Raw genomic sequence first — 22,973 nt, 5'->3', positions numbered from 1 at the left:
TTAACCCAATCCTGTAAAAAAGGCATACTATACAGCATACAGAAAATACTTTGGTTAAAGTAAGTATGCACAGGAGCAAACGTTTCCCTCCCCATAACATAGTAATACAAGCACGTACTAATGTGTATTACAATTTCTCTCACTGCCTCTCTGTTGTGTCAAGGTGAGTTGAATGTTTTCCTTATATACAGTTATATACTCATCAAGGATCTGTGAACAGCATAATAAACTCCAGGCATGGGTTGGCACAAATTATTCAAATAGCAGTTGTAAGTGTAGTAAGTTGTAAGGACTTCACCGCCTCTGGTGGACATTGTTTGGACAAGGTCGTGACATAGCGGCTAGCCACTCACTAGCTCCTCTAGCCAAACCACAATTCATGTACGAGCAGCACAGCCACAGTCGGCTATTTTAACGATTCTTTGTTGTTTTTGTTCTCTGAGCTAGACACTAGCGGCCTGTAGCACCAGTTCAACTTTTAATTTGCACATTACTGAAATGAATGCACCAACTGAAATAGTTCAAACATATTGTAGATTTAAGTTACAATTTAAATCTTAGACCTACCCCGTATTACGTGTAAAGTTTTCTGTAATATAGCCCTCGGCATGGTGTATTAATTTCATTAGTGGGAAAACTTGCTGGAAGGAACAAATACAGTGCACTTTACTTTGGCAACATGAGATCACTGAACTGATGAAAAACCAAAGTACAGTTTTAGCTAGCTAACAGTAAAAAAAAATATATAATAAAAATCCACCCTTAGTTAGGGATACACTGCTCGATCAACCACAAATTCTAATCGGTGATTGTCAAAAACAAAGAAAGAATTCCTTGGAAAGTATGAGCCAATTTGCAGCAGTCAGCAGAGCGATGGTAGTGTAAGCACTAGGTCAGCAAACACACACTAATATGTAATTACTACAACATGTTTGGATAAAACCTATGATTTGTTTACATATGGGTAGGTCATTCAGCCATAAGAACAATCTGTTAAACACAGTGCTATATTGGATTAGTGCTATATGTATGCTTGCTGTGCACTTTTACATTGTATGTCATTGTTAGTAGAAAGTTTGGGTAATGAATCAGTTTAATCATGATTGATTAGATTTTGGCACACACATGATTGGCCACAGAAGTTGAAAACATCACAGGCTGTGACAATGTCTGCAACAATGTTTTGGTTAGTGGGCCCTTTAGTGTATCTTAAGTCTCCATGGTGCAATTAAAAAAAGGTTTAGTGTTTAATGTCCACATAACACCTTATCTTAAAACAGATGAGCTTTGTTTTATCCAAATCAATTTATGCTAGCTTTCCATTCAAAAAGACCAAATCACACATGCTATTTACCCCCTAAAATCCTATATCTGATTCTCCAATAAACTGCTTATAAACAGAATAGTAGTTAACCACCAATATTAATTTACGTTTTAAGTATACACTCTAAATATACAGTACATAGACTACTTTAGAGTTTATCGATGGTTAACAAACTATTTAATCTGGGTTTATAACAGTTTATCATTTAAGATTAGCTGGTTGTCCGTTAACAACACCCATTTCTATCCTTTTATTGTGTTTGTCTGTGTGTGTGTCTGTCTCCTTCCTCATGCCGTTCTCCTCTCTCCCCTCCCTCCCTCCTATCTCCCCTCCCTCCTCTCTCCCCTCTCTCCCCTCCCTCCCTCCTCTCTCCCCGCAGACCCGGAGTGAAGCCTCCATGACAGTGCTGAGCGGCCATGTGGTGGTCTGTATATTTGGGGATGTCACGTCCGCTTTAGTGGGGCTGCGAAACTTGGTGATGCCTTTAAGAGCCAGCAACTTCCACTACCATGAGCTGAAGCCCATAGTGTTCGTGGGCTCACTGGACTACCTGCGGAGGGAGTGGGAAACCTTACACAACTTCCCCAAGGTGTCCATCTTACCTGTGAGTACGCCCGCATCACTGCCACGGGGAAGCCATTTTTAACCCGAGTCCGTGTTCCCACTAACAGGGCGTTGACATTTGACAGTTACATCGTGCACATGGTAATCCTAAGAGGCTAGCGACTGTCACTTTGATTTGATCACAAATTACTCAATTGAGTGATCATTGCGTGAGGGCTCACTCCGCTCTGCCAGAGCGGTGGCACATCCTCCCGCGCATCCAAAATGGAATTCATGCGAGCCGCAGCTGCAGTGCCCGTCACGGCCGGCGCGGCTGGCTGGCTGGCTGCCAGCTCGTTAGGCCCCGGCTTGACTGATGATCAGAACAGAACCCCCAAACACGGCCCTTAGCACAGGCTAGCCTCTTACATTAGTCCACATCGCTGGTTCCCCCCGATGCCCAGTTAGATCAGAGGAATGTTATCGCCTCAAAACAAGAATACTTGTTAACTCATTTGCCCACGCTCCACTCTGCTCGCTCTTACATTTGTTTTTCTCCCCCCATGTCTGTCTGTTCTCTGTGTTCTGCTTCTCCCCCCCCCCCCCCCCCCCTTCCCCTCTGTTCTCCTCACCCTGAAGGGTACGCCATTAAGTCGGGCAGATTTAAGGGCTGTCAACATCAACCTCTGCGACATGTGCGTAATACTGTCAGCCAATCAGAACAATATCGACGATGCCTCACTGCAGGATAAGGAATGCATCTTGGCGTCACTCAACATCAAATCTATGCAGTTTGATGACAGCATCGGAGTCTTACAGGCTAATTCCCAAGGTAAGTTTGATGACAGCATCGGAGTCTTACAGGCTAATTCCCAAGGTAAGGAGTGCCCTATTACAGGCCAATGTTGCCCAAAGGGGACAGGCTGTGGCAGGGAGGGAAGATGGTACTCAGAGATGGAAGAAGCTAGAGAAGCCAGGAAAGGATCGGGGTGTCGGAGGCGGGGGGGGGACATAAGGAGCATACAGGAGGAGGGCTGATATGTCGTGATGTCAGGCACAGAGTCCAACTACTCTTAATTGAAATACTCTGCGAGTTTGCAGCCGCAAAGTGGTTCCTACTATAACTCCACGACGACACGCACCCACTAAACATTGCGTTGATTGCTTCATCAAGCCGCTGAAAGTGTTTACTTGTACATAATTTTCTGATTATTTCGCTCTTGTCCTTGGTAATTACATGCTGCTAAAGCTCCTTGATAATACTTTTTAATGATGTAATCAACGTGACTGTGTCATTTTGATGTTGTTCCACCCTGATCTGGCTGTCTGGCAGATCGTCTGGAGCAGCTTGTTGATGTTTGCAGACAAACACACGGGCCCTGGTGTCCCATCAGGCCTCATCATCATTAAGCAGCTAGTACAAATCACCAGGCAGGCCAACTCAGCTGCTGCTCGTTAGTCACAACACAACAGTCACACACGCGCACACACACGCGCACACACACGCGCGCGCGCGCACACGCACGCAAACAGGTTATCCCCATTTTATCATTACCCTGAAAGACATGGCAAGCCTTTAGCGCTCTGCGGTGACTGTTGGAAATACAAATCAAAGATGAAGTCGGAAGAGGCCGTTATTTTGTTTTAGTGCAAAGCATTGCACATGTTTTAGGAGAATGTCAATGCTGTTATTCCCGCAGCCGTGAGTGAGTGATGTGCTGTCGATAGCAGTGCCACCGCGGCACAATGAGCTGGGGGAGAAATGTGCTGGCGGCGCGCTGCTCTGGGGAGCAGTATCCACAGAAAGACACCTCCATGTGACGCCCGCTAGCCCATATCCTCCCTCAGCTTCGATGGATGGAGCCTATTGTCATCAATGATTGGGTCTTACATCAACCAACCGATTTCAGTGATAAATATTTCACTTTAGAAAAACATACACACATGGATGTACAGTACGCATGCAATCATGCATACAACACAGGCAAACACGCACGTGCGCTCCCACTGTATCATAGGTATTGCTTTGGGGGTTCCTCCTAGCGATGGTCCCATTCAGATGGCGTCTGTGGGGTTTAAAGCGAGAAGGTGCAAATGAATAAGTAAACAGGTGCCTTCCTGGGGGAGAGCTTCTCACGGCGGCCACAGAGCAGAGCCGTGCCCGGGGGGCTACAGGGATAAGGGGGCATGTAACCCACATCTCACTTGTCTACTGTACATTGCTGTTAAATAGACCAGGTTACAGCCTCACAGTACCAGCAGCCAGCCAGAGGGTTGGTTTGATCGGGCTGGTCAAGGTATAAATCTGAAGATTTCATTTCCTTAATATCTGAATTATCATCTGTAAAAGGGTTATCATTTTATTTGATCATTTTATATATATATATGTATGTATGTACAGTATATGTATACATATATATATATATATATATAAGCGCATATTTTAATTTTGTGTATAGTATTGCATGTGTCCCTTTTTCAAAGTGTGGATAATTCATTTTGGGATTAAATTCATATTTCCTTCATATTTGCCTCGTGTGATTATTTTAGTTGATTTATTATTTTTGCTTCAACCTTCAACTTTTAGTTTGAGTTACACGTGCATATGTCATCAGTGATGTCATAAAGTGCCAGAAGTGATGTCATCAGTGATGTCACTTGAGCAATTGTGCATTGTGTTAGGATGTCCTCCTGATTAGCCGGCTAGATCATCTCGACGGGCTAAACCCCCAGGGTGTCAGTCCGCAGTCTTCCGCTCCCCCTCCTCCTGAGCAGATCGTTGCCCCAACCCAAACACTGGAGGTTTCCAGTGCGGCCTTGCCTCTTGCTCCCACTATGCCTGCTTCGCAGCAGCTGGTTGAGCCGCAGCACGTACCCCTGCTAGGTGCTGCTGAGTATGGAGACGATTTCAAGGAGAGGCTCACAGGTTTTCTGCGGGCCGAAGGCATGACGGTGGATGACCTCCGAAGGTTATTCCCTACTGCTCCTGTACCTCCTATTCCTTCTGCCACTGCATCTGCTTCCGAGCGGACCGTCCGCTGGGACTTCACCTTCGGAGCCTGTGGAGTTTGAGGTGTTGCGTCAGAGACACAGTTCTTGGTGGTCCCCACCGGACCGTGACATTGACCCTTTTGATGGTCTCATTGGACGCCAGGTGGCGCCCGTAGAGGGGAGGGTACTGTTAGGATGATGTCATCATTCCTACTATGATGTCACAGATCACTGATGATGTCATGATTCATAAGTGTCTTAAATCATGCCTCTCGGATGGTCTCACTGATGATGTCATAACACAAGGTGATGTCATATTCGGGACCTAGAAAGGTTTGCTCTGCAAGTCCTCTGCAGTTGTTCATAGACCTTCTGCAACAGTTCCCATCTTCGAACCTTTTAGACTCAGCTATCAAGTGCTACAGCGTTCCTAGTTATCGAGACTTCAGTTACCAAGTGTGTCTTGGACATTAAGTATCCGCACCTAAATCCACATGTCTCACAGCAACCTTAACACATTGTGACATCACTGATGATGTCACAATGCCTATGACATCATGCGTGATGTCATAGGAGTAATTGTGATGTCATCAGTGATGCAAAGTTGCAGGCAAGCCTAGGAATCAAAGTAACAATTGATTATTTTGTTTTTAGAAGATTAATCCAGAGGAGATGCACTCCAACTTTGTCTTAGCAAGATGCTAACTTCCTGTGTGGAGCCCACTAACTTCCTGTGTCACTTCCTGAGTAACTTGTGAAAGCAGCTGAGCAGCAGGCTCCATGTGTCCCTGTTTCCACCTGCAGCTGTACACACTGTGCAGGATGCAGGGTTTTACTCCACAGCGGCGTATCGTCTTCCTGTTCACTATGATACCATAAGAGCAGTGTTTTAGAGGCAACATCCCAAACGTGCTGTCAGTCTCTAGAGGAGTAAACATCATCCTTTATGGACACTGACTGAGCGTGTGACTCACCGTGTCAAACCTCAGCTATTCCCAAGTTTCGGAAATTGGCGTAGCAAGAGTTATGATTATGGCTGCTTCAGTTCAGTGTGCACTTCCTGTTAGTTCAGTGTGTGCTTCCTGTTGCGTACTAAACTATTTGGTGTCTCTTCTGTTGCAAAGGGCGAGGAGATCTCTTTTGTAATGTAAGCGGCTCATTGAGTTTCTTGACAGAAACGCACCGCAACACACAAACACACACACACACACACATACAATGCACACACTCACACACACACACACACACACATGTAATTTGCAATCCTTTTCAAACTTTGTGACCTGAATATATTGCCTGCATTATGTCTCGTTGCTGTTGGAACTCTAAGCTGGCATTTTGCTGTAGTCAGCACTAAATGATGGATGTCAAAACACAGTTGATGCATTATGCATATAGCATTACACATTTAAGGTGTTTACTTGTCACTTTGTGGGAATGCAAAAATGTGAAGCCATGTGAATTCATACCCCTGTCACTTGCACTTGGATTCCATGGTTCTGAACCACGCCATTTCCCATAAAAGGTTTTCAGGATCCACTTCACCAATTTTATCGTAACAAAATGAACAACATCTAAAATTGATGTCTCCCCGTTGATGGAAGCCTGCGAATGCTAAATATGTCTCCGCTGAGCTGACCCCTAAAAGCATCATATCCACATTGCACTTTTGAGGCAGGCGCCTCGTCCACTCCCCCCTCTCCTCCTCCTCCTGCTTCCCTTTTTTTCTGTCAATCGTCACTTTTTGAACGACACAGAAAGCAAAGCACACATCAACAACTTGATCTGCTGAGTGAGCTGACAGCACTATGTACTGTAGAACTATGTACTGTAGAACGCCACTGACGTACACTTCCGGGTCACATGATGCCAAGTTCAAGGCACTAAGGAGACATGCGTGATTGTCCCCCCCCCCCCGAACTGCATCTTTCTTTACCTGAGTTTCAGTGAAAGAATGAAAACAGATCCACTCTGTTATGTCGGCTCCTGATGTGTTCTGTGTCTCTGCAGTGTTGGGGGTAACTCATTACAAAATGTAATATATTACTTGTAGCAGTAACTCAGTAATATAACTTATTACTTATAGGATTTGAGTAATATTATACCAGTTACTTTGTCAAGTAACTCAAGTTACAAATTGAGTTAAAAAAAATGTTTAATCAAAGCACATATTTAAATAAAGATATCATTTCCTAATCAAACTGTCTGTTTTTTATGAAAATAACCACTAACAGATGACAATAACAAAGGAAAAGAATAACATTTAGAATTTTGGATTGTTTACACTGACTTCAAGACAGTTGAAATTATTTTTCGGGATGGTTCCGGGGCAGCAATGTCATTCTGCTGCTGCTGTTGTTTTGGTGAAAGTAATGCAAAAGTAGTGTAGTAAGTTACAAGTTAATCTACACAGACAGTAATATTGTAAAGTAACATATTACTTTCAAATGAAAGTAACTAGTAATATGTAGTATATTACATTTTGAAAGTAACTTGCCCAACACTGTGTCTCTGTATTTGCTCTTTAGGTTTCACACCTCCTGGAATGGACAGGTCATCTCCAGACAGCAGTCCAGTACATGGCTTGGTGCGACAGGCTTCCGTCACCACAGGAGCCAACATCCCCATCATCACAGAACTGGGTAAAAAAAAAAAAGGCGTTGCTCGCTTCCTCCTGCAGACGCTGCATGGCCACTCCGAGTGACTTCAGAGCAACTCAACATCACGCCACCTGAACATCACGCTATCGCCAAAAAGTTCACACGCATTCATGGTCCGACAGACTTACGAATGCTTGCCGTGGAATTTTTGGTCACATTTATGGTGTTAGTTGCTTTGCCCAACTCAAGTTCATCCACTCTTGTATGTGGATTTTCTTTTTCTTTTAGATCTGGCTATTCATTATTATTTATTTATTTATTTGAGCAAAATCTTGGTATTGTCAGCTGCACGGACTGGAAAAACATGGCAGCAGCACTGAGAGGACAATGTAGACTCCTGTAACTGGGAAGATGTCAGATAGGCATTTTTTTTTAGGACTATAGTTACATCCCCTTCAATTTGTTCACTAATGCACAAGAGAAGCTCAGCACTGATGGAGCGAGAGCGAGAGGGGGAGGAAAAGAAAGGGAGTGAAAGTGAGTGAAAAGGTAGAGTGAAAAAAACTGCCACGCTTGCAAAATGGGTCCATTTATTAATAACAATGGCGGTGGCTGTATTCCCGGTGGTACGGGGGGACTCATGAAACTTTCAGATCTCTGAGGGCCTCGGCTAAAGCTACTCTATCTCCCCTGACCCAATTAGGGAGCATTGGAGCATGAGGCCAGCTAAGAAAAGGCCAGAGAGAGAGAGGAGCCACAGTACCTGCAGTGCAGCTCTCCCATTAGGACTGCTGACCACATACATAATCATCAAGACTAGATGGTCTTGATGTCGGAGTCATTGGTTACTGTCCAGGACTCACATTCACCCCCTTAAGAAGCTCCGGTACTGTTTCCCCCTGCTGGCTCGTAGCTAACGAATTTCACAGCTGCAGGAACATTAGATGTGTGTGATCACATTGGGCTGGATGTGTTCTTAAGATAGATCTTAAGAAAGGACATATTAGAGGACATTTTAGGACGTACTCCAGGGCTCTTAAGTGCAATTCCCCCAATATTTTCTCAGTAACAGTATAATTTAGTAAAAATGCATTTAATTTCCTTCTGAAGAACTGATCAAAATAGGGCTTTAGGAATCAGAATTTTAAGACAGGTCCACAGGTTCTTAAAGTTAAGAAAGAAAATCAAGAACAAATTTGAGGACTTTCGTTTCAAGAATATCATTTATTCCCAATACAAGATTTTCTCTTAGGAAGAATCATACAGTAAAAGAAGAAATGTAAGATATATAAAAACTGTTTTTGAGAAAGCATTCTTCCAGATTTTTTTCTTCTTCTTCTTAAGACTATAGTTAAAAAGGAACTTGAGAAGATTAATTTTTTTCTTAAGAGGGTTTTGTGAATTTTATCCATTGTCCTTCACCTCCTCGTGAGAATATGCAGAGGGGAGAGTAGCTGCACTCACTCACTGGAACGTATTCTGTAATTACGTTGTCAGTGTATTCAGTTTACAGTGCCAGGACCAGATTAAAGTCAAGTTCTCAGTGTATTCAGTTTACAGTGCCAGGACCAGATTAAAGTCAAGTTGTCAGTGTATTCAGTTTACAGTGCCAGGACCAGATTAAAGTCAAGTTGTCAGTGTATTCAGTTTACAGTGCCAGGACCAGATTAAAGTCAAGTTGTCAGTGTATTCACTTTACAGTGCCAGGACCAGATTAAAGTCAAGTTGAAACATAAAAACCTCATCAGAGTTGCATGATCAATTTTGTTTTGCGTGGCGCCTAAAGTAGGTTTGGTGTTTAAGGATAAGACCTTATTTATCCCGTTCACAGTCTCACCAGGACATATTTGATTGTTGTTTTAGCCGTACGGCTCAATGACAGCTCTGGCTTTGTAACTACTGTGCAGTCTAATCTGCGCTGCTTCACTTTTAGATGAACGTCTCTTCTCGCAGTAACTCCCGAGTCGACACGAGTGCTCGTCGGAAGACAGCACAGATTGCCTTTTATTCCAGCCTTTTTGAAACTGTTTCAATAACGACACCATTTCTCCCCTCCTCTCTGCACTGTCTCATCACCATTAAGCTAAACCTGAAGCTAAACCTGGCAAAATACTGCCCTTGGTTTCATTCAGTCAGGAAAAAAAAAGTGGAACCAACATACAAATGATAACAGAGCTGGGTAAGCCGAGCCGCACGTTGTCCTCCGCTGCCTCGCCTCGCCTCGCCTCGCTCTCCTCCTCATCAGCTTGTCTTGATGTATCTGGCTGCAGTCAAGGCCCTCACATCTCCCATGGCTTCACTTTCAACACATCCTTTATTCTTCCTGCTGGTTGAAATTGACTGTCTTGTTTTGGCCCCTTTTTAATGATTTTTTGCCCTCCTTTTTGCCCTCCCTTTTTTTCCCCTCTCTCCACTTGCGTTTTCAGAGCATCGCTACGCTAGGCTACGCTAGGCCTTTGATCACGCTCAGTCTGTCCTTGTGGCTGTTTTCATGGCACCCGTCCGCCCCCTCCTCCTCCATAAACCCCCCACCCCCATCGCCCCCCTGTTCACTCCTTTGGCCCGGGCCCGTTTGCATCAGCCCCCTTGTCTCTTTGACTGACATTTCTGTTCCACAGCAACACAGGAAGCCTGGGAAGAAATCACATTTCAAAAACAAAAAAACTCGAGATCAAACCCCACTTTTAAGCTGTTGATTTTTATTTTTTTGATTTGTTTATTTTCCCAGTGACTTTCTTCTCCTCCAGACCATCTCTCTGAAGCACACATACTGGAGGAGTCGAACCACAACTTGTGTGATGCTCTTTCTTCAAATGAAATGTGAAACGCAATCTAAGGCAAAAGACATGCGGTATAGGGAATACTTGGTTGCAGTACCAAAGATGTTTTTATTCTGGCTACAGTATGCCATACATTAGTGACAAAAAACTAAATTCTCTCCTTATTTAAGTTTTGATTTCTTTTCACTCATACTGTATCAATTGTCATTTCATTCATGGGAGCCGATTGGAATTAATCTCGAGATAGAAGAGTGTATTGTTACCTGGCATTAACTTGACTTTCAGGAAACAGGTAAATATTTGAGACCTCAAAGGCGTGGATGTGACCAACACATTCATCAAGGGAGACTCTGAGATGCATGTTATTTAAGTGCATGACTTTCTCATAGAGTAACCATTGTAGAAGTCTCACTTTTTACTGCATGCATTCAGTACAGTTCATCCAGAATTACTGGTATGCAATGTTTTCATGTGAAATATTTATATTTTGTTCTAGAGAATGTTCAGAATGGTCACCATCTTTTGATTGAGAGAGGGAGAGAGAGAGAGAGGGTGTGTGTGTGTGTGTGTGTGTGTGTGTGTGTGTGTGTGTGTGTGTGTGTTGCACTTGCAATATACCTTTGTAGTTTTGTTTCAAATGCTTGAAAAGGAACAAGATGCAATGGCTGCTGAGGCTAATGCAGGGTAGATGTATGATTCATTCTACAATGGTTACCACTGTGTATGTGTATTTCTAATACACATGAATATTCTCTCCAAAAATAGTGTTTTGTTTCTTTTATCTTATGTGTCAAATGCGCTCTGCATGTGATAAACTGTAGCTTTAATATTCATTCATCATAATAATATTCATCTTTTTTCCTCTCTCTTTCCAAACACTTGCCTATAAAAATTGAACATTTTCATCTAATTTACCACACATATTGAAATAATAATCCATCAACAATATTTCAACCAAAATAAAAAAAAACATATCATTTGTTTGGGGAATAAATTAAATACTAGTTTAATTTAATGTACAAAATAGATACCAGCTGTTAAAAATGGTCAGTCAGTGTAGAAGCAGAATATAATGTGCATCTAATGTATCATTATATTGCAAGTGTGTCTCTTAAGTTCAACCCTCATGATCAATATAACAGAGACTTGTGTGGGCAATTGTCTGATCACTAAGATCCTTCCAAATATTTTCAAAGGTGACTTAAAAAAAAAGAAAAGAAAAATAAATCTATTATTTATAGAATATGATTTATTCCTGAACTCTCAGGTGTGTTGGTGTATATGTCTCTAACTCAGGTGTGTTGGTGTATATGTCTCTAACTCAGGTGTGTTGGTGTATATGTCTCTAACTCAGGTGTGTTGGTGTATATGTCTCTAACTCAGGTGTGTTGGTGTATATGTCTCAGGTGTGTTGGTGTATATGTCTCTAACTCAGGTGTGTTGGTGTATATGTCTCTAACTCAGGTGTGTTGGTGTATATGTCTCTAACTCAGGTGTGTTGGTGTATATGTCTCTAACTCAGGTGTGTTGGTGTATATGTCTCTAACTCAGGTGTGTTGGTGTATATGTCTCTAACTCAGGTGTGTTGGTGTATATGTCTCTAACTCGGCTGTGCTTCCCTCTCTCAGTGAATGACTCAAACGTTCAGTTCCTGGACCAAGATGATGATGACGACCCAGACACAGAGCTGTACCTCACGCAGCCCTTCGCCTGCGGCACCGCCTTCGCTGTCAGTGTACTCGACTCGCTGATGAGCGCGGTGAGCACTCACACTGTACAGTACATACTGGATGCTGCATTGGATTCCCCACCCCTTCAAATCTGATTTTGATGATTATCACCGGTTAATTTGTACTCCACTTTTTAATATTTGGATCTCATTATTACTTTGTGTCAGCTGTTACTACACAGCACTAGTGGGGATCTTGAAAAGAGAAGATGAACTCTCATGACAAGTGCAAGTCTGGCAGATGCAGCGCCCCTACTGGGGAACAGTTGCATGGTGTTGCACTGGCATATCATTCTAGTGTTTGACCACTAGGGATGTAACGGTATCAAGCAACCACCATACTGAACCATAAGCCTTTCCCTGTGCGGTAATAATAACAGTATTACAAGTACATTATAAGTTCATAATGGAGGACCCTTGTGTAAACGTTTTCATATTAGGTCACTAGGAGGACCCATGCTTTACAGTATATGTGCAATATTTTTATCTAAGTGTTCCAATGCTAATGCATGAGCGTTTCAGCTAAATACACACAGACACACAAGCACATGCACGCATGTTTCAGTTCAATAAAGCACCATTTTTCTTCAAAGTAAAATAGTTGTTTGTTTAAAAGGGGGGGACTAATACTGTGAAATACCGAATACCGTGGTATTTTTGTAGATACTGTACCATACCATGTGACATTTCATACCGTTACATCCCTATTTGATGACTATCTGATTGGCTCTGGATGATAATTGTTTGGTAGGAAATCAGAAACCCATTTCCACTGCTGTTCCTGTAAAGTTCTTGGTAAAACACAGAAGACGATCATTGTGCCGAGGTATCAATAGTTGCTATAAAAGAGGAGAATGTCTCGTGAACACGTCTGTGTAAATCAACACACTCCAGCAGCCTCGCAGGGAAGAAAAATGGGCTAATTTGAGCGCTGACTTGCATTAGATGCAGGGGCATTCCAGATGCTGCTAAATGAAATGACACGTTGATCTGACATCGCTTTCAGCTCCTCTGACATCAAAAGGGAAGTTGTTGGCACCATCCTACTTTCAAGAGCCTTATCAGATCTTTTTAACACAGTAAGTTGATCCTCTCCAACCGCTCCTTGGCTGTCTGAATCTCTGCAAACTCATAGGACAGAGTTTTGCGCGGCTGTGAGGAAATGGAGAAAATCGCAGCGCCCTGAAGATCTCTCAGCCTACCACCTTCTCCTCTCCAACTTCACCTCTGCTGTTGCTTCCAGCCGCTAACAACGCTATTCCTCACTCCAAACCTGCTTCTCTGCCCCTTGTCCCTGGGCTTGCTTCCTTCTCTACCCTCTCCTCAAGATGTCCTCACACTTTTTTTTTAAGTTTTTTTTTTTAAGGTTTGCTCTCTTCCACTCTCCACAAAAGGTTTTTTCTTGCGGGAGACAAACTTTATTTTTCTATCAATGTCCTCACACTTGTCAGGTCTAACCGAGCCACCACCTGCCCCCTTGATCCTATCCCTTCCACTCTTCTCCAAACCATCTCCACCGACATCGCGCCCTTCCTCACTCGCTGTCAATTCCTCCCTCGTATCTGGTCTTGTTCCTTCTTGAACGAACTTATCTACTTACCCTTAAACTATTTTTTTTCCAAGAGAGAGAGAGAGAGAGAGAGAGAGAGAGAGACACACACAGAAGAGAGGATTCCCACACTGTCCTTTACTTACAATAAGGTCCTTAGACCTTCATCACCTTACCTGATGAAGCTCTAAGGACCGAAACGTTGTATATGATAAAGGTTTATTGCAAGTAAAGGACAATGTGTGGGAATCCTCTCTTCTCTTGCCTATGGACTTCTTCTCCTACGCACCTGTCCACAAAAAACTGAAGGTGTGCATTAGCTTCTATTGTCCAATTTTTTATAAAAAAAAAAATCATCGATTGCTACTTATTCCTATTCAAAGTCTGATGAAGACTGTGTGCACAGCTGGCTTCACTACCTTTGACAAAATGTGCTTATTGTAAGTTGCTTTGGACAAAAGCGTCTGCTGAATGACGTAACGTAACGTACTGTATGTAAGTGCTGAAGGTTGGCTTAAGGGTGATGACACAAGCCAGGCTGTAACAGGCCAAAGAAACACTTTCATCTTTTGACAGTGTCATCACCGCGCCGAAGATAAGATAAAGGAGAAGAGAGGAGAAAAAAGCTCCTCTCCTACACCTCATTTTTCCTCTCTCCCCCGTCTCATGGCCAACTGCGTTGTTTCCCCTCGGCACTCGGCTGTGATGGCTTCATTCCAGCGTCTCTGTCGGTGAGTGAGGGGTTAGAGAGAGAGAGGGGGAGCGGAGCGGAGCAGGCGTCAGCTGTAGTCTGGCAGCGGTCAGAGGTGAGGCCAGCTAATGGACAGTGCTCATCCATCATGAGGCTCCGCGGGGCTGTCAGGGCCCCGCCTGAAGGGAGCTGCCACTCTGGCCCCGGCTGCCGAGTGACACGGCCTGTCTCCACACGCGGGAAAAGATGCTCCTGATCGGCTTGAAGGACAAGAGAACCTGACACCCGCAGAGCGCACTCAAATCACTGTTTCACAAGGGAAGGAGGAGATCATACAGTGTGTGGACTGGAGGACAGTGTTTCACAGAGGAAAGGGTAGATGGGGCTGTGTTGAAACACTATGGTGTCGTACAGTATCTTCCAGTGTGGATCACAGCATGCCTTATGAACATCATCCACATATCCATCATGGTGTGCATGTTATTAGTGCAGCTCTATCTCTGAATTTGATGAACAAACGTGTTGTTATCGTCAACATGGTGAGGCTGTGTTTACTGTGAATTATTACAGCTGCCGAGTATATCTGCCCTTAGAGAAAATGACATATGTCATCAGGGGGTAAACAGTCCCTATTTGATCACATTTGGCCTCCCTTCATATGTTATCTAGAGGACAGACTTGGCAGATATGATGGAAGCACCTGAGCATAAGTAACCCTCTGCAAAGCACAAAGCTATCTCCCCTTTTTCTTTCTTTCCTAGACAAGATGTACCCAATCATCTTTAATATGACCCCCAACTAAACTGTAAACCATATGTTGTTGTTTTTTCTTTTTCTTTGAGGTCGAGTGGGGAGGGTTGTGGTTAGATGTTTATCTGTAATTGTACTGTAATTTGGTTTGTGTATGAATGTGTTAAGTTGTAAAAATGTATATAAAGATATTGTTGAGGGGGAAAAAGCTGCTTATAGGAGTGATGGGCTGTAATTTGCAGCGGCCTGTCTCCTCACCTCCCAGTCAGGTCTATGTGAAGCGACAGGCCGGTGGTCTAGATAACGCCGTCTCCCCGTATCTGCCAGCTCTCTACTTGTGACTCTAATAGCATCTGCTTATGGAGATCCCTTCCTATCTCCCCAGACATACTTCAACGATAACATCCTCACGTTGATTCGGACGCTGGTCACCGGCGGAGCCACACCAGAGCTGGAGGCTCTACTGGCCGAGGAGAACGCTCTGAGAGGAGGCTACAGCACACCACAGACGCTGGCCAACAGAGACAGGTGTCGCGTGGCCCAGCTAGCCCTCTACGACGGGCCCTTTGCCGACTTGGGGGTAAGTGGCTGTTTAAACAGATTGTGACGCGTTTTGGCACCTACCCGGCGGCGCACATCTGGCCGCCTCCACTACTCCTCGCGCCGCTTAATCCGATGTGAAGAGCAGCGATCACGCAAGCGCGGGCTGGAACGAACAATGTGTACCTCTCTGAGAAAATTCCACGACTTTTGTGTTTAATTGGTTACATCCTTATTTTTCTAAGTTAGTGTTACATCTTTTTTTGTTATTGTTGCAATGAGATTCCAATTGTGAAATGTGTGTTAAAATGAAAGGAGGTGATTTTGTCTTTTCTTGGATGAATTATTGCACATTTTGAAAACATTGCTCATTGTTATATTCTCCATTGCCAACATATGGGAGGCCCTCATATGCAAAATGTTCTCTCCAAAGCGTAACATTTAATTTCCGCCCCAAATGTACAAAGCGCTGTACTTCTTGGCATTGAGACTGTACATGAGGCTGAGCTAACAGCCACTCATGGTGTGTTTTGTTGTGTTGTTTGTCAGGATGGCGGCTGCTACGGGGATCTATTCTGTAAAGCACTGAAGACGTACAACATGCTGTGTTTTGGAATCTACAGATTAAGAGACGCCCATCACAGTGTGCCGAGCCAGTGCACAAAACGGTAACATCTGCCCTCGCTCAGGATCAGTAGAATGATATCAAATCAAATCAAATCAACTTTTGAATCGATCTGTTTCATGTCTGTAATATTGTATAGGAATATCTGGTCTAAACACATGCTTCATGGACTGTAACAGGATTACCTCTCTTTTTGTTAACTCATTGAATGCCATGGACGTCCTTCGACGTCCAATTAAATAGTGACGTAGAGTGCCACGGACGTCCTTCGACGTCCAATGCGTTTTTTGACGGTGGGGCATCGATCAAAGCCCCCTGCATCTCCTGTCCAATTATTGTAGGTATTGAAGGTGTATAAACCTATTTTACGGACTCATTAGGTGGCGACAGTGCTTGCTCGGTGCAGTCCAGATTAGAGACAGGTCCGAGAAACAGCCTAAAAGCCGTGGATCAAAGACAAACCGATGCATGCTCCCAGAGCCATTTGCTCTGTCGCGGGAGCTGACATTGGCTCCGAACAGGAGTCAATCCGCGCTCACAACTGAGCCCCTCTGTCCCTGTCTGTCTGTCTGTCTGTCTGTATAGTTTCTCCACCCGATTAGCAGCCAGGAAAGCAGCCCCTGACGCCAAACCATTCAGCAATCCGGGTTGGCTCTTCCCTGCTGTGGCGCTGAGAGCCGACAGCAGCACACAAACGCAGCACTCCGAAAATATAATGGTTGCGTGAGGCTGTGTGCAGTGTGGGGAGGAGTTTACGGGGGGAGGGGGGGAGGGGGGTGGGCCACGCAGGGCATCACACAGGAGGGGGGGAGGGGGGTGGGCCACGCAGGGCATCACACAACAACTACGTCACTACATCAGAAAATATTATCTTCAGACTCAGTGAATGTGCTTGAAATGCTGCATTTCACAAAAGGCGGATTATCTCAGCTAATAATTTGAAAAGCCTGAAAACGCTGAAAACAACCTATCTTCTCCGGCTCATAACTAAAGAACGGAAAATGGTATCAATAAACTTTTTTTTGCTGATGATACAATAGAGCCAGCTCGTTCTTGTGCGTGTTCGGTGTTTACATAGTAATATCACACAATATTCTGTGGGCCTCGAGAAATCACTGAAAACGCTCTGAAAACTCTGGCACTGGGAGCATCCGTTCTCCAAAAGTGGCTGGCACTCAATGAGTTAACTAACATCATGCATAATGCAGTATCTTTCAATTGTTCTTATTCTCATAATCCTCTCATTTGTTATAAATGGTATTGTATTTATACTAGACAACAATATAAAGTCGACACGTTTGTTTTTGCTCCCATTTTACACGAGTTGAAATAAAAGATTGAAGACTTTTTCTTAGATCTACATGACTTCCCATGTCGTATTTTTTTTATATCTGCTAGTGCCGAAATTAGTGCTTGGATAAGTTGACAAAACTGCCATTTCCTCGATCCTTATTCGTATCCTATTTTTCTTTGCCGTGTCCTTTTAGTATCTGCTGCCCAATTTGACCACACAGATCATGATGATCTAATCTTATCTTCCTCTGTCCAGATACGTGATCACCAACCCGCCCTATGAGTTTGAGCTGGTGCCCACAGACTTGATCTTCTGCCTCATGCAGTTCGACCACAACGCGGGCCAGTCCCGGGCCAGCTTGTCCCACTCATCCCACTCCTCCCATTCCTCCAGCAAAAAGAGCTCCTCCGTCCACTCCATCCCCCCCACCAACAGGCAGCGCAGCAGCAAGGGCCGGGAGGCCCGCGACAAACAGAAGTATGTGCGCGCACACGCACACACACACACACACACACACACACACACACACAGGACGTACACGTTTAGGACTGTTAGCGGGCATGTTTAGTAGTGTATTCCGTGTGTGTACAGTACAGTATGTGGTGGACACATGCACTGTTGAATACCGTGTGTTGTGTGTTTGTGTTTTGTTGTTTGTGTGATTCAGTGTCCATGCTGCGTTCCCATCATAATCACATTGCATGTCTTCGCTTTCACCTCACAGCAACCATTACATGGCATTAACACATTGGTAAAGTCAGTACTGTCGTTAAAGACATTTTCTTTAGTGTACAAGTATTGCAAAAGTAAAACCATGCAATCTCACTTTTTTCATCGATTGCACAGCCATTATGGTTGGAAACAAGACAAGTAAGTAAACAAGTAAGTAAACAAGTAAGTAAATAAGTAAGTAAATAAGTAAGTAAATAAGCCAAGTAAGGCTCTATAAAGCCTCAACCACATCCCAATAAAATAACATGACATAACACACTGCACACATTCGTTCTTGGTCTACCTGTTTTATCTGTCTTAAAGGTATAGTTAAAAAAAAATTAAAGCCTAGCCCTATTTGCTACTTACCAATGATGATGTTGATTGGATTGGAGTTATTTCTCAGCACAGTCCATGCTGTTCCTCATAGTAGCTCTGGAGAGTTGCGCAAAAAACAAATGCAAGGTCAATGAGGTCACACTCCTGTCTGTACAAGCTGCCTGAAGCTCACTGAAATTGGCTTGGTGTGTGTGTGTGTGTGTGTGTGTGTGTGTGTGTGTGTTGTGGATGACATTTTAGTGAGCCTCAGTCAGTCTTGCACAGACAGGAGCGTGACCTCATTGACCTTGCATTCATTTTTGCCCAACTCTCCAGAGCTCCTATGAGGAACAGCAAGGATTGAGCTGAGAAATAACTCTACCAATCAACATCATCATTGGTACTGTAAGTAGCAAATAGGGCTAGACTTTAAAAAAAAAAGTGAACTATCCCTTTAATATTCAGATGTTTTTGTGTCTCTTTTGATTAATATATGTGTAGTAAATAGCTGTTTTTATGTGGAAAGTGTGATATTTGTCCATATTTAGCACTCATGATCAGTACATCATGATCATGGTTGTAATGTATTGTGATTGATTTAGCTGTATTATCTATAGCTGATAATGATTAGGAACACATTAGACCAACATTATTATACGCTGTTCCTCATCACATCATCCCTCATTAGCAGAGTTGTTATTTTGTTATTCATGGTGCATATGTACTGCTTTATTATTGCATGTCCATGTTGGTAACGCTCTTAGTTCCCGTCTGAGATAGATTTTAATTTTGGTGAAGAATTTTGATCTACATGCTACAATATATACGACTTATTCTCACCCAAAATATACACTTTGAATTTCATTTTCTTTTGGGAGAATAACTTAATACCAACTAACTAATAATCTAACTGAATTTTGAAATCATGACATATTCTAAAAGCATGCAGATTTGTTACGATCGTACTCTGAATGAAGAACTACTGAATTGTAAATAAAAAGCCCAAAAATTAAGATATAAGATAAAGCCTACATACTTATGTAACTTAGAGTATGCAAGCCTTAGTTGGGACTAAGAGATATAGTCCTATGTCAGTTGTGTATTTGCCTTGTAGACTGTAACTTACAGTAGATTACTTACCTCTCTTTCTGAAGTGCAACAAGGATGAATAGAATGGGCCAAGGTATGCAAGTTAACGATTCTGCATGACTTAGCAACCTATACATGGGGTTACGATCATAACTGTGTCCTTTGTGGATATTGTTATGATGAGGGGAGTTTGTTTTCTTTACGATATTAAGTAAACCATGCCTCAGTTTAAGTTTTGCTTTCGTCTGGAAAGCAAAATGTCTGCCACTGCTCCTGCCTCTCCACATCTCCACATTGCATGAGGTTAAAACTACCCCCCCCCACCCTTCTCTTTGTGCCTTTACCTCAATTATTGAGTTCACTTGATGACATGAGTTTCCAAACTGACCCTTTTTTCTCCATTCTTTCTTTCATTCATCTACATGCCTTTTTATGATTTCTTTCAACTTGAGATGGTTTGCACTGTGTGAGAGGTCTGTGTGTTTGCACATCTTCCTTCCTGAATGCTATCAGAAGACTGTAGCAGACCTAGTTTTTGATGTCATAGTTATACTCTCATGGTTGACTAGGTTATTATTGTATCAGCATCAGCATAAACCACAGAGTAACAACATGTTGCCACAATCCAGACTGTACAAATCCAAGGCGCACATGCCTTTATACAGATCACACCTCACATCATGTAGGCCAGGCTGGTTCAAATGCCCCTGATTAGGTCTGCGTATCTGATTAGATCTGGATATCTGATTAGATCTGGGTATCGGTACTCCATACCTTTAATGCATCGACCGAAATAATCCAGTACCGAGTAGTATTGAAACTTCTCCAGTCAAACGATACCTGCATTCCATCATTTTTTGTACACAGATCTAAAAAAAAAAAAACAATTTGTATGGTTTTGCTCCCAGCCAATCACAGCAAGCGTTCTTCGATTTAATGTGACGTGTGATTGGCCCACTACCGCAGCAGCTACAACCCATGTAGTCTGTGGTGGTGAAGCTGAGCGCCGTGGTGTATGTGACGGAGTTGGCGGTTTAAAAAAATAAGCTATTGAATGAAGTAGCCTATTGGTCTCGGTACCACTTGAAGGGTACTGGTATCATCACTTTTTTAAACCACAAATTGCTTTCTTCGTCACTACTCCTTCACACCGAAACAAAAGAGGGAGGTGTGTCTAAATTGAAGGGGGGATACTGTATGAGTGTGTAAGTTCCCCCCTCATAACCCTGTGCACCGGACGACATGGTGGTTTGAGGCGACATCGCCGACTTCAGCAGCGAGACTCGGGAGAGAGATGGCAGACATCTTGCTTCACCTCAGGCACAATTTATACACATCAAATGGCCCGCAGCTGACACACACACACACACAGACACACACACACACACACGCACACACACACACACACACACACACATGCAAGCCCGCACAAATGACCCGCCACACATTCAAGCCTGCATGAACATACGCACGCATGCACACACACACACACACACACACACACACATATGCACACATAATACAGCACACACTGTTTGCTCCACATAGCAAAGTTACAATTTTACAACTTCACCCAAAAGGAAATGACGTGGAATGGCAAAAGGAGTTAATGATATGTGGAATGACAAAAGGAAATGACATCACATGTGGAATAGCATGGCCGACGCCTGTGAAGTGCTGCGAGTTTACAAACTTGTGAGAGCTGGCGTGAGGGGCTGCTCCCACACCCCCGTTAAACACTCCAAGACATTCTTTACAAAAAACATGACATATCCAACATTTCAAAATCTGACATCTTCCCCTCACAAAATGATTGCTGGCATGAAAGTAAAATTCAGTAATTAATTGAACTTACATGTATGCTGTGTAAGTTATCAGTAAACGTAATCATTTTGCTCACATGGTAGTTATACTTTAAATCAAGTTACTGAACAATGATATCCATAATCTAAAATGGATAATTGTGTTTTAGAATAAAACTCTTAGCATTTTAGCATTCTGACAGATTATGTCATATTTTATGTCGATCTGTTCCAAAAACTGTAGATAGCGAGTATACCTTGCCAACTTGAAAATCTCCTGGTGTACCAGAACACTTAACTGGAGCACTCTATTATGGTTTGATGCTGATTATGAGAAATGCCATGCAAAACTACCACTTAAACTGAGGCAGTATGGTTGTCAATAATCCCATGTTGGGCAGTTGAAAGCTAACTGTGCCCCTCTCTCCCTTTCTCGCCTCTTCAGAAAAGAAATGGTTTACAGATGAACCAGAAAATGCCTACCCACGGAACATTCAGATCAAGCCCATGAGCACTCACATGGCCAACCAAGTCAACCAATACAAATCCACTAGTAGTCTGATTCCACCAATCAGAGAAGTCGAAGATGAATGCTGAACACCTTGTTGACTCAGGAGAAATCTGGATCTTTCAAAAGAGACAGCAAGAGACTAGCGATGAAGGAGTGACGAAGATGACGGTGGTGGTGGTGGTGGTGGTACAGACTGACATTTCTCCTCACTCATTCTTCTGATCAAGGGTTGAACAGGAACACAGACTGGAAGGGACCTCCTATGTGTATACCTTTAATGTTACTTCCATGCTCTTGGACATTGTTTTATTTATTAATGTATCCATAGAGATGTACATAATGACAATCAGATAAGGATTGTACAGCCCCTCCCCCTTAGCACTTTTTTTTTTAAATTATTTTAAGAGTTGAGGAAAAAAGACAAAAAAGAGAGTACTTCCTGTAATTCTTTGCAATAGTTCACCTCTTCGTGTGACCAGACTCCATGGCGAAGGCGAAGGAGGATGAGGGTTGCAGCGATCAGCTGATCATCATCTCCCAAAGATCCACCCAAGATGTGTCACCTGTCAAACCGGGCCGGGCTCGTCTGGCTCATATCTCCTGTCTGCTTCTGTTCTATTTGCACTAAAACTCATCAAGTCGCTTTCGACAGAACAACTTGAGACTTCACATTTCCCCCCCCCCCCCCCCCCCCCCGCCCGAAACCTCTCTGAAAGTCAAGAGGAGGGAAAGGCTGCTTGGCTTCGGGAGGGCATACTATCTCCTGCTTAGGTTGGAACATCATGTCGTTGCTTAAGGTATGCTGCATCACCGCTGAATAATCGTGTTGAGTGAGTGCATTCCAGTCCTGCAGAGCAACATCATCATATTGTACAACAGTAGTGTACGACTCGGAGGATGCTGTGCGGTGTCGGCGCTACGCGGGCTGAAAGACAAGCCTGGTACCTACATGTCTTCTGTTGATATGTCAGCTATAGATCCCCATCTCTGTGACTCTGTTTCAAGCTCCTATCGCATGGTATGTGCCTGAGCCCCCCTCTCTATAACAGATACATGGTATGTGCCTGAGCCCCCCTCTCTATAACAGATACAGCAAAGTTGATCAACCTGAGTGCATGAGAAGGAT

The 22,973-nt window shown here is 43.4% G+C and overlaps 1 protein-coding gene across 2 annotated transcripts in view; it reads left to right on the top strand.

The window, feature by feature from the left end:
• Positions 1-21,933, top strand: part of kcnma1a (potassium large conductance calcium-activated channel, subfamily M, alpha member 1a) — a gene marked incomplete at both ends in the record, with an annotated part of 225,666 nt that extends 203,733 nt beyond the window's left edge. For both annotated transcript variants that reach the window (XM_083658631.1, XM_083658630.1), the window contains 9 exons: positions 1,704-1,928; positions 2,507-2,699; positions 7,387-7,500; positions 11,867-11,997; positions 15,343-15,537; positions 16,047-16,165; positions 17,672-17,893; positions 19,600-19,628; positions 21,782-21,933. In XM_083658631.1, coding sequence (XP_083514757.1) covers positions 1,704-1,928; positions 2,507-2,699; positions 7,387-7,500; positions 11,867-11,997; positions 15,343-15,537; positions 16,047-16,165; positions 17,672-17,893; positions 19,600-19,628; positions 21,782-21,933 — 1,380 coding nt within the window. The remainder of the gene's footprint in view (positions 1-1,703; positions 1,929-2,506; positions 2,700-7,386; positions 7,501-11,866; positions 11,998-15,342; positions 15,538-16,046; positions 16,166-17,671; positions 17,894-19,599; positions 19,629-21,781) is intronic.
• Between the last annotated feature and the right edge of the window lie 1,040 nt (positions 21,934-22,973).

This window comes from Poromitra crassiceps (genome assembly GCF_964638095.1).
Source record: "Poromitra crassiceps genome assembly, chromosome: 22".
NCBI lineage: Eukaryota > Metazoa > Chordata > Actinopteri > Beryciformes > Melamphaidae > Poromitra > Poromitra crassiceps.
The sequence above is the reverse complement of the archived record's forward strand: the minus strand, read 5'-3'. Positions and strand labels throughout refer to the sequence as shown.